This window comes from Cyprinodon variegatus, unplaced genomic scaffold (assembly GCF_000732505.1).
Source record: "Cyprinodon variegatus isolate N-32 unplaced genomic scaffold, C_variegatus-1.0 Scaffold9, whole genome shotgun sequence".
In the NCBI taxonomy this organism is placed as follows: domain Eukaryota; kingdom Metazoa; phylum Chordata; class Actinopteri; order Cyprinodontiformes; family Cyprinodontidae; genus Cyprinodon; species Cyprinodon variegatus.
The window spans coordinates 2,549,997-2,561,338 of record NW_015150462.1 but is presented as its reverse complement, the minus strand read 5'-3'; the positions used below and the strand labels follow the sequence as shown (position 1 = coordinate 2,561,338).

At 42.9% G+C, this 11,342-nt stretch overlaps 1 protein-coding gene across 1 annotated transcript in view; it reads right to left on the bottom strand.

The window, feature by feature from the left end:
* The window catches only part of nbeal1 (neurobeachin like 1), a 41,207-nt gene that overhangs the window by 20,428 nt on the left and 9,437 nt on the right, over positions 1-11,342 (bottom strand). Inside the window, exons 3-16 of the mRNA XM_015378692.1 lie at positions 10,674-10,765; positions 10,176-10,337; positions 9,317-9,398; positions 9,114-9,241; positions 8,135-8,217; positions 7,317-7,402; positions 6,665-7,022; positions 6,468-6,574; positions 4,642-4,725; positions 2,537-2,635; positions 1,892-2,463; positions 1,639-1,771; positions 1,414-1,533; positions 1,020-1,329 (exon numbers count right to left, since the gene is read on the bottom strand). Of these exons, the coding sequence (XP_015234178.1) occupies positions 1,020-1,329; positions 1,414-1,533; positions 1,639-1,771; positions 1,892-2,463; positions 2,537-2,635; positions 4,642-4,725; positions 6,468-6,574; positions 6,665-7,022; positions 7,317-7,402; positions 8,135-8,217; positions 9,114-9,241; positions 9,317-9,398; positions 10,176-10,337; positions 10,674-10,765 (2,416 nt within the window). The remainder of the gene's footprint in view (positions 1-1,019; positions 1,330-1,413; positions 1,534-1,638; positions 1,772-1,891; positions 2,464-2,536; positions 2,636-4,641; positions 4,726-6,467; positions 6,575-6,664; positions 7,023-7,316; positions 7,403-8,134; positions 8,218-9,113; positions 9,242-9,316; positions 9,399-10,175; positions 10,338-10,673; positions 10,766-11,342) is intronic.

Genomic DNA, 11,342 nt, shown 5'->3' with positions numbered 1-11,342 from the left:
GTAAAATCAAGGGCCCAATGTAAAAAAAAAAACTGGTGTTCCCCTTTAAGTCGAATGTATGGGAGCATTTTGTCTTCCCTGTCAAATACAATGATGTTAGAGGAAGGGTGGTGGACAAAACAATGAAAATGTGTAGCCATTGTGGCACAAGAAAGCCATATGAGAGTGGAACTACATCTAGCATGGTAACCCATTTGAAGCAACGTCATCCGAGGTTTAGCTATAGCAAACGCTACTGGAGTTTTTATAGCTGCAGACATGAGATCATACTTCGTTGTGCAAAACAAAAGCTTTAAACATATAACAATATGTGCTACAGTCACGGTATGTAAATCCCTCGCACACCCACTTTAGCGACAAATGTGTTCCTCGTCTGTAAGAGCAGGAAAAAAACAAAACGTGTTGCTGAACTTTTAGTTTCTGTTGCGCTGTCCACATGCGGGTGGACCTCCAGAGCAACGGAAAGCTACGTATACGATGACCTGTTTAAAGCGATTTAAAGAAGGTTTCATGCATTTTATTGCACTTTAATTTAATTTAATAAGAATTTTATTAGTTCATATAAGATCTTTTTTAAGATTTTTTTTTTGTTAGTCAGCAAAGATGTTTAAATAAGTGTTAAACAAATCTAACGGAGAGCAAAGTTATAGTTGTCATTTTTTTTTTGTGGTGATCCGATCCGTAACTCAAAACCATGATAAAATCCAAACTGTGATTTTTGTGATCCAATGCACCACTAGAAGAAGGGAAAAGGGACTGAAGGACATGAGAAAGAAAAACAAAGAAGGATTTGGGCGAAAGTTCATCATGAAGAGTAGGAAGGATGACAAAGAAGAAAAGAACGACATAGAAACAAAGAAGCGACACAGGAATGGAAAAAAAGGAATATATGTAAGACAAAGGAAAAAGAAAGTCAGGAGTCAAGAAAGATTGATGGAAAAGTGCAGCATGAAAGAAGAAATAAGAAAAGACTTAAAAGAAAGGGAGGACACAGTCTCCAGTCATCCTTATCTGCTTACCAGCGCTACAGATGGCTTTTATGTGACTGGGTTGAAGCGGCTCATGAAACACCATGACGCTTCCTAGCTGGCCCTGCAGGGACGTCGGACTTCCCCACTCGCTGTCCTGAGTCCCAGCTGAGATCAGCTTGGTGACGGACTCAGGCTTCCCCCCCAGCAGCCCCCCCCAGGTCTGCGGCGACAGGATACCGCCCAGTGAGGATCGAGCTGTGGGTGTGGAGGCGGAGGAGAAGGGCGGGTCGGGGATTTGCGAGGGAGGGGGAGTGGTGGTGCGTTGGCCTGCAGAGCCTATGCAGCAGGAAATAAACGGCTGCAGATGGAAAAAAAAATTAATTATCAAGAAAGCATAAAAAGAACATCACCAGGTAAAAATCGCTAGCAGATATCATCTTACCTCCGTCATGATGGGGTACTTGAGGGGGGCGGACAGTTTCTGCTGCCCATCCACGTAAATGTAGACGAGGCTCTGTCCGAACGGCCTCTTTCCAGGAACGTGCACCACGCCGATGCTGTGCTGGGAAACGGAAATCAAAGCGCCTTTATTGGATCATATCGGACTGCTCTACCTGAAACATTAACTCCCCAGTATGGTGAACAAACACATTTTGATCAGACGTACCCAGAGGGAGTCACAGAAACAGTAGTCTGGCAGCATTACTGTGACATACTCCTTCTTTGTGCAGACAGCCACCACCAGCGCTCCAGCAGCACTGATAAAGGCCTCAAACCCTGTTCCTCCAGGGGTGAAAAAGCTACACAGACAGAATAAAAGGAAAAATTGAAGATTTAAAAAGCTAAAGGGTGATTTTTCTTTTTCTTTAGATAAAGCGGAGCCAAATGACTTCATCGTCAGCATTGAAATCAGCACTGACCTATAGAGCTGCTTCCTTTTGTCCTTGCTGAGTGGACCAAGCTGGTCCTGATCCAGAGACAACCAGGCGTGGAAGCTGAAGGCAGAACCCGGCCATCGCTGCACGGTGGGGACAACAATCCCCGCCATGCTGGGCGACAGATCAAAGTACTGCATGGCGTTCTCAAGTCCCTGCTTGCGAACCATGGTCAGGAGGGCCCTCAGGGCTGGACCTACATACGGATGAGCTTGGCTGGACTCCGTAGTCCTCAGGAGGCGCAGGAGTCCCAGCAGTTCCCGGCCGCTCAGAGACTGCGAGCCCAGCGAGCCTAGTAATCCGAACAGGCTTTCGGCACACGCTCTGTGCAGGCGTTCGTGGTGTTCCAGGGCAGCTAAAGCTCGCACCACCATGGCCGCGTTGACGCAAGTGGCGCGGGTCTGGCGGTTGAGGCAGCTGAGGCGGCGCAGCCAGTCGGCCGTGAAGAGCTGCAGCTCGGGTGACTCCAGCTCTGGGAGCCACTGGACTAGAAGCAGCAACGGCTCCACGTTGCTGATTCCAAGGAGGCCCACAGAGGTGTGCTCCCCCTCCACTGACTGCGGAGCAAACAAAGAGAAATAAGATGGAGACTTCGGAGAAACGACGCAGAAAAGGAAGGAGCAAACTCACCATGTTCATCAGCTCCTTGAGCAGATGTCTGGACGGCTGACCCAGTGAGATCAGAACTTCGTACAGGTGATTGTAGCCAATCCTCTCTTTGAAAACCTCCTATGGCAGAAACGGAGCAACCAATGATCAATCAGACCAAACAACCAATGATACACAACTACAGCACCTTCCACATTTATTGCCACCTCTAAAGATGTTTACAAACTGAACCGAAAACATCTTTATGTAAAATCTCACACAGAAATGTTTTAAATAAAAAAACAAAAAAATTAGTTTTCACCTTTAATGTTTCACAAGCTTTAAAAACATAGAGAGGGGTTTAGAGCACAGATTGCTACCGAGTTTAGATCCAGGGACTGAGATGCTTTTCAGAGGTTGATTTTGTTTCTGTTTAACCATTTCTGTGATGCATTACGTGTTTTAAGACCCTGTCACACCGTGACAATTTAGCCAGCGTATGCAAGACGTACGAAAAATCAGGCAAAAACGGTAGCATACGTTGGATAAGTTATGGGTCAGTTTTGCATAAGTTATGCGCACGGTGAAGCACATGTCGACATACGGCAAGTACGTCCCAAAGTATGCCAGCGTATGCTCATTTGTAGGCTATAAGTTACAGGTAAGTTATCTGATTGTTGACATACGTTAAGTTTAAGTTACTCGTAAGTAGTGGCATATAGTTTTTCCAAAACCTATGAGTAACTTAAGCTTAGCTTATCAAGAACTTATCTCCAATGCATATCAACGTGTTTGAGTGGTTCCAGACGTAGCTGTTTCTAACTTACAGCTACCGTTTAATGGCGTATTGGTAGCGTTTTGGTATGAAAGGGGGTTCACAGGTAGCCTGGGTGCCATTCCGAACTTAGTCCCGCCCACAACTTTTGAGGTCGGGAAGTTCGGTCTGGCTCTGCTCCATAGTAGCGCGAGTATGATCGCACACCCTCTGGCGATTCAATCAAATTGTCAGGGCGGGCTTTATACGATGATGGACAGATGATCAAGAGTAACGTAATCGACCACGTGACCAAAGCGCGCTTGGGTGACAACAACAATGGCTGCCGCTGGAGAGATGAGGTGAGTAGATTCTGCTATTAGGTCTGTTCTAGAAGATATCGACAGCAAATTAATTTTAAAAGAGGAGAAGAGAAACGCGATCAAGGCTCATCTTCTTATTCTAGGCGTGCAACTGCACGCTTTGATTTTTGTTGACAACAACTATGCGTCGCTTAACATACGTCACGCACTCCGTTGCTCTTATTGGTTGTAGGTCTATCCAATTGAGTGCAGAGGCATTTTTTTCCTGGTCCGTTCAAAACACGGCCCATAATCACAGCTCTATGGAGCAGTATCAGACTCATATTCTGACTAGAATTGAGTCGGACTACGTCAGGCTAGTTCACAGGAGGAAACTGTCAGTTCTCCTCCAGACTTCATCCCCACCATAGGGTGAGCGTTATGGATCCTCACTGCGTTCACGGCCAACAAACATCCTAGCAGACATGACGCTGAATCTGCTGCGACTACAAACCTCTGATGTTTCTTTTCTTATTTATTTATGTATTCTTTTTTTGTTTTTTTGGCGAGAGGTAAACAGCAGCTAGGTTAATACCCTTAATATTTTCATGCAGGCTGGGCGCGTCCGGGCGCATTGCTGCACCCGTCAGGACACTGGCTTGTGATATTTCATGGACATTGCGCTGCTGTGCGTTATCCATAAGTTAGGCTTGTTATAATTATATATGTATACGCCTAAAATTGAAAAAATACATAAAAAGTTCAGCGTATGCCAGTGTTTTTAGAAGATTCTTGGACGTCGGGAATACGCTGGCTAAATAAGGTGTAATCAAGGTGTGACAAGGGCTTTAGATCATCATGGTATGTTAAAGCCTTGCAAGCTGCTAATTTAGTGTAATCCTGTTTGTAGATGATAAATATCTAAATAAATACATTATTAATATGTTAATTTTTTTTTTTTGCAAGGGAAGTGAATTTTTTCAATTCCTTCATATCTGTCATATTGCACGTATTTATGCTGTGGCAGCATCATGCTGCGGGGTGGTAATAAACACAGAGAGTGCAGAAAATATTCTAAGCTAGAGAGCAACCTTAGCAGCTGGTGATTTATGCATAACAGTCGTCAGGGCTTTGATGGTGGCTACGGCCAACGAGTCAAGGCGTCCTTGAATCACCTGGAAACAAAGCAAACATATTAGTCATTCCCCAGTAGCAGGTGGAGATCCATTTCTTTTTATTGCAATGAGATTTTATGAATGGATAATAAGCATGCAGAGGATCAAAAGCACCAAATTAAAATGATCCACTTATTAAAGAACCTAATATAAAATTAAGGAGATGCCTTTGAGTTTGATTCAGTCAGTGGATGTGAGTAAAATCATTTGTAAAGTTTTTTAACCGCCATTTGTCACTGCAAAAGGAATCAGCTTCAAAACTCCTCCTAATAATATGATAAATGATGTCTTTCTGCTCCGGGCAAAGAAAAAAAACACACACACAGAGATGTGACTGGAGCAGGAAGCTAACCACGAGGAAAAAGTACATCCCCACACTGAAACACCTTCACACTCAGCATGCAGCCCAAGCCAAACCAGGATGCCAACGCGTCCCTCATCCAGCTCCGCCCGCCTTAAAATCTACCATCAGCTGCTGGCTCTACAGGGAGAGTGAGAGTCGGACCAGCTGGAGGAGGGAGGGTGGCAGAGAAGTCAAACACAGAGTTCACATCACTGCGCAGACCTGATCACCTCCAACCACTAAAACCCCCGGGGAGGGAGGGAGTAAGTGCACACAAGCCCATAGACAGAACTCTTGGAGAACCCACAGTGTACAGAACACAATATGGAAGTGGGGGGGGGGCAAAGAGGGCAGATATGTGTGAGGAGACAGATAAATGGTAGATGTGATGAGGGTAAGTCATTCCACAGCAAGATACCAAGAGATGAGATTCTTATTTCTCTTTTTACGGCTTCAGCTTTTCATTTAAGTCCCTCAGATGAGCCAAACAGGCTCATCTGAGGGACTAAGTACGAACAAGTTGGAGCATCAGCCTCTGTGTTCTGTTTCTGCAGGAAATCAGCTTTAAGGTGGCAAACATTGCAGAAACAGGATCATCCATCGCTTTTAAAACAGAAGAAGCATAAAAGTCCGCATTATCTTTGTAAAGCATGACAGGTAAATGATCTTGCTGTGGAGTGGCGTTTGCTCGAGTTGAGGTGAAAGGAGGTGGGATTTGGCAGCAGCAGATGAGGATAACGGCAGGTAGGTGGAGGGGGAGGGGGGGGACTTTCTCGGCGGTACCTGAATCTCCCTCTCTCCTGTTTGTAACCTGTTGTTGGTTATATCTTTCTGGTCCTTGTCTGCCGCCGTGCACCTAGCGTTAACCAGCTGACACACAACAGGCGACACGTCAACTTAAATGTGTGGGACGGGGGGGGGGGGGGAGTAAAAGAAGACGGAAAGAGTCACAGGGTGGGGCAGGGGGAGAAAAAAGGTGACTGGAGGAGAAGGTGAGAGGTTAGAAGCAGTGGACTTCGGCAGGGTGTCAGTGATCCAGCCTTGTGGTGAGAAAATAAACATGCATGGTGCTGCAAAATGCTTCCTGCAAAACTAAATCGTAGAATTGTAAAAAAAAAAAAAAGCCAGATCAGACCCAGAAAAATAAAAAAGCAGATTCTATTTTCATCTGAACAGATCTACAACAACGTTAAAAGAAAATGCCTTTAAGGGATAATAGCAAAAACAGCTTTAAATCAACATAAATCAAGATTATTGAGGATTACCATTAAATCTAAAATACAACAAGATGTTGAGGTGATTCTTGCTTTTAAATTATCTTTTCCTTTTTATTTAGAATAAATACATCAGAATATATTTAGAATAACTGAGCAAACTGGACTGCATCTCCTGGTTTTACCTTGCTGTTCTGCAGCAGTCGTATCAGATGCTCAAAGCAGTTACTGTTGAGGAAGATGGCTTGTAGAACCGGCCTGTCTGAACACAGGAACATGTCCCTGATAGTGTCTGAGATTCAGAAAAAAAGAGAGAGATAAGTACACAGAAGCAGGGAAAATGCTCATTATTTAATCATTTACTTGTGAATAAAGCCGCTACCTAGCATGTGCACTTGCAGTGCCACAAATCGGATCTCCCAGTGCCGGCCCAGCGTGGGAACCCTCCCCTTGGCTGGCTGCTGCTTCGCTGCCACCACGGCCGCCGGGTCTGAGTTGAGCAGCTTGAAGTAGTTTTCCAGGACGGATGGGATTTCCACCTGCCGCTGGTCGGAGCTGGAGGCCAGGAGGCACTGCACCACCTCCCTGAGACACCCCAAAGTTAGCAGCGCCATCCGGCTGATGGCCTCGCTCTCCCAGTCCTCTGCCTCCTCTGACGAGCAGCTTCCCATGTAGCTGTCGGCCAGCACCCGCATCAGCACCTCCATGGTGGCTGGAGAGATGGCGAGCAGAGCGTTCCTCTGGATGGAAAGACATTTACAGAATTAATACATATATGTTACACTTGGCTTTATAATACTGTGGCAACTTGAGTGACTGAACCAAATTTAAACTTCTAAACTTGGACTAAAATGCAATAATATAACCTAGTTCATGTTGTTCTATAATGTAAAATCCACTTTCTAGAAATGATATATCTAGTTAAACACTGAGCTAATGTTTGCCTCTAACAGACCACAGCAGTTAAAAAGGATTATGTTTACAGCCTGTCAGCCTAAGCTCCCTCTGACCTCTGGGGCCAACAAGAGGCTCACCTGATCCCCTGCTACTATGGCTCCAAACAGGTGCAGAAGGCAGCATTTCAGGCTCTCCTTCAGATGCTCGCTCTCCTGGAAGCACTCTACCACAAAAACAAACAAAAAAAACAAACGCATCAACACATAGGCGCTTTCATTTGACCTTTAAACATGATCCAAGTTATGCAAATACAGTAAACTGTTCAAGTTCCCGTGTTTTTCTCCAAACAAACGTGTTTATGTGACACACATTTATGCATGAACGATCAATGGAATTTGTAACCCAGAAAGGAGGGGACCTCCATTATCATACCGAGGGCACAAATACGCACGCAGTCCTGCCATTAACCCCAGGGTCACGGTGGCTCTAGTCATCTATTAACTCACCTGTCAACACATCCAACTAGGGAATGAAATCTGACATTGTGGCTCCGGGACGTCTACTTCCTTTAACTTCTCAGTTACATGCAACCTTAACTAGTTGCCAAGCAGAAGTCATTACAGGGTGCTCCGACAAAACAAACATAAAACAGAAAGCATTCCAGTTGGTCGGGCCGTGAGCGTTATCTTTAGCGCATAACCACGGCAGCCCCGCATACGACACAGGACAGAAGGGAGTCTTTGTTTAACATGGCCGCCAGCATCACTGAAGTGTCTTGACAGGCACTATTCACTATCAGCTCATCTCAGCGGCTGGCAAACAGGCCAGAAGCACAGAGAGCGGATTCAACGGGATCCATGGAGGAACGTGGAGGAGTGTGCGATTTTCGCATAGCTTAACTTGAGTCAAATAAGGGAAAGCCACAGAAAACGAAAGCATTAACATAAAGACTTACGGTAAAAGAAGGGAACAAATTCAACAGTGAGCGGAGCGGCCTTATACTTCTGCCTCCCCCTCTCTACGGCACCCAGCTGCTCCCTGAGGAGATAAAAAATGGGAGAGAAAAAATATTCATCATTATACGCTAATGACACCTACATCTATTTGCCCAAAAAAATACATTTAATTTCTGATGTAACTATTTAGAGCCCAATTAAATAATCTTGATATTCTATATTAGTCAGAAATACTTCAGGGGATCACATAAATGGTGTTTTAATCATTTTCCCACTTACAACATCTTTCTCTTTTTCCCTTTTAATGTTTTCAGGAAAAAAAAAAACTAATTATGACATAAACGAAACCATAGTCCGACACAATAAAAACCTTAATATATACAAAAAGAAGATCTAAAAGTATAATTTTATTAATTAGACCCAGATAAAAATATCTAAACATCTCCCTATCTACAGCCTAAGTGATGCCAGATGCCATTTTTGATAACTGACAGGAGGACCTTACATAGAGGATAAATTATGGCCTGCTGTTCTGATTAGGTCTTTAATTGAGGCAAATTTGAAAGTTTCTCAGGTTTCGCACTCAGTTTATAGTCATGCCATGGAACCTCAATTAGAAACAAGTTTAGACTTTGACTAGGCCACTCCAAAACTTTAATTTCTGTCGGAAGTTTTTACCATTCAAAGACCGAATAGGTTGTATGAATTGAATCATTGTATTTTTTGCATTTTTAATTAATTATGAGAAAAACAAAGCAGACTGAAGCTTTATTTTTTTTTATCAGCAGCTGTTCTTATCTTGTAAATTTATGAAAGATGAACATAAAAGCTCAGGGTTGATTAGTTCAAAGGCTTTCTATAATCAGGCAGCTGTTAGAATACAATCTAGATTTCATGAAAGCAGGGGAAATATTGCTGTAGTTTGTCACTAATTGGATTTTTTTTTTTAGTTATAGCTCAGAAAGGCTGAGTTGTTACCTGCTTGTTCGATGTCTCCAGTTGCGGTATGGGTCATAGAGGCTCTCGCAAAACGCCAGCGAGTGACGAACAAAGTCCTCCGCCTGACTGTGGTCCATCATCTCCTTCTCCTTGGTCCTGCTCTTCAGCTGTGAAGCAACAGGATCCTATTACACCTGCTTTTAGGTGTCACAATACCGCCATTATACAAGAGAGGGTCAAACCTGCTGGATGTAGAGTGTCGTCATGGTGATGATGTGATTGATGTAAGAGCATGTGCCAATCTCCTCAACATTGGACAAGTTCCTTTGAGAAAGAACAATGCGTCCGTTTGCTTTCTTTTAGCCAAAATAAACAATCCGTCACAGGATCAAATGTGTTTTACTGGGACAGAACAAAATAGTGCAGCGTTTTGAAGTGGAAGAAAAGTAATAAAAGGTATTTTTCAAATACAACTGAAAAGTGTGAAATAATTCAAAATATCTATATTATGGAAAGGCTGACTTTTTCCATCAGATTTGAACCTGGAAAATGTAAAAACTATTGGGAAAAATGGCGAGGTTTTATTTCACCATGGAGATCAGACTTTGTTGGTTAATAGTGTGGGTTTGGGTACCCTAATAGAGTTACAGACTGTAAATAGTTTGCTTACAGTTCAATACATTTGCAGAACAATATCTGTTGGATGTTGTGCTTGGAAAGGAAAAAAAAACAACAAAAAAATACCTGTAAAATCGGGATGTATACTTGTATGGGAAAAAAATATTTTCAATAAAAAGTGCAAATATCAAAAAAAACTGAAAGGTGTGGCATGTGACCATACCTTTAGCACAACAAACCTTTAGCAGTTATTAGCATTTAGCTACATTAATTTCCCTAATAAGAAATATACCTCCACAGCATGATGCTGCCACCACAATGCCTCAACGTGTGGATGTGATGTGTGTATATTGTTTTTTTCTGCCATTTCACAACAATGAAGTGTTATTTTACATCCTCAATAGAATAAAAATTTATTGTTGAAACAGAAACTGAGAGAAATAAAAAGAAAAGAGGTAAAATGGGATGACTACTACTGCAAACCTGCAGATAATAATGAGGAACTTCAGCAGCAGCAGAGCCAGGTTTTGCTGCTCGGGCTCTAGGCCGTCTGAAGCTTTCTGGACGCACTGCAGCAGCTGGTGGCGTAAAACCTGCAGGATGTTGTCGGGTAGCAGCGTCAGAACGGGTGGAACCTCCTCCGGTCTGGAAAAAGACATTAGGAAGCTGACAATGGAGAAAGACAGTCTGCTGCTGGGAGTTTAAATTAGCGGGGAAAGGAGTGACTCCACTGCCTCACATGCCTCAGCTAAACGACCGTCACCTGATACTCATGTGATCCCAACTGGTAGCACAGCCAGCCAAGATGTCAAGAATCAGATCATACCTGCAACTAAACCTAACAGCCCTGTCTCTGCTATGGCTAGTGTATATTTAAGCTTTAATTACAAATGTCTAATTCAGTCCTGGGGCTTAAAAAAACAACTTATTGATTCTTTGTTCACTTAAACAGATTAAATGGGTAGGTTTGCCAGCGCTTACCTTGAGAGGGGCTTTTCGAAATCCACATCCAGACATTGTTCATAGGAGCTGATAAAAATCTCCAGCCATATCTTAAAGTAATCTGGATCTCTCTGGAAAATTAGGAAATGGAGGGACAAAAAGGAGGAACAGGATAAGAGAGTTAGCCATCTTTCCAAAAGAGAGATTTTTAGGAAGTAAAAATAAAATTAACAAACTTATTGGTACCTCCAACTAATTATATTTATTTAATGTTACTGAAGCATTTTTGTATTTCAAACTTTCAAACACGTTTGTAGGATGATCAGACTAATAATAAACCTTTAATCAATAATCATATTCCTTAAGTTTTTAATCTGAGACACAGAGGAACGTTACAATTAGTATTCAAAACAGAAAAAGGAGAAATGGCACATTTTGATGTTCCTACTTAAAATGCGTTAAATAAAAGAAACTGGGCTAAAAAGGCTGGTCAAGTCTCCATAACAACCACTGGAAGCTACCTACATGTCGGGACAAACTTCTCTGTCCTACCATCACAAATGTGAACTATTGCAGACATTTTACAGGGTTCCTACAGAATAAGGCAAGTTAAATTCAAGACTTTTTAGGACTTTTTAATGCCACTAGAAATAAAAATTTAAGACCAAATTCACAAGAAAAACCCGTTTGCGACAACTTAACCCAAAG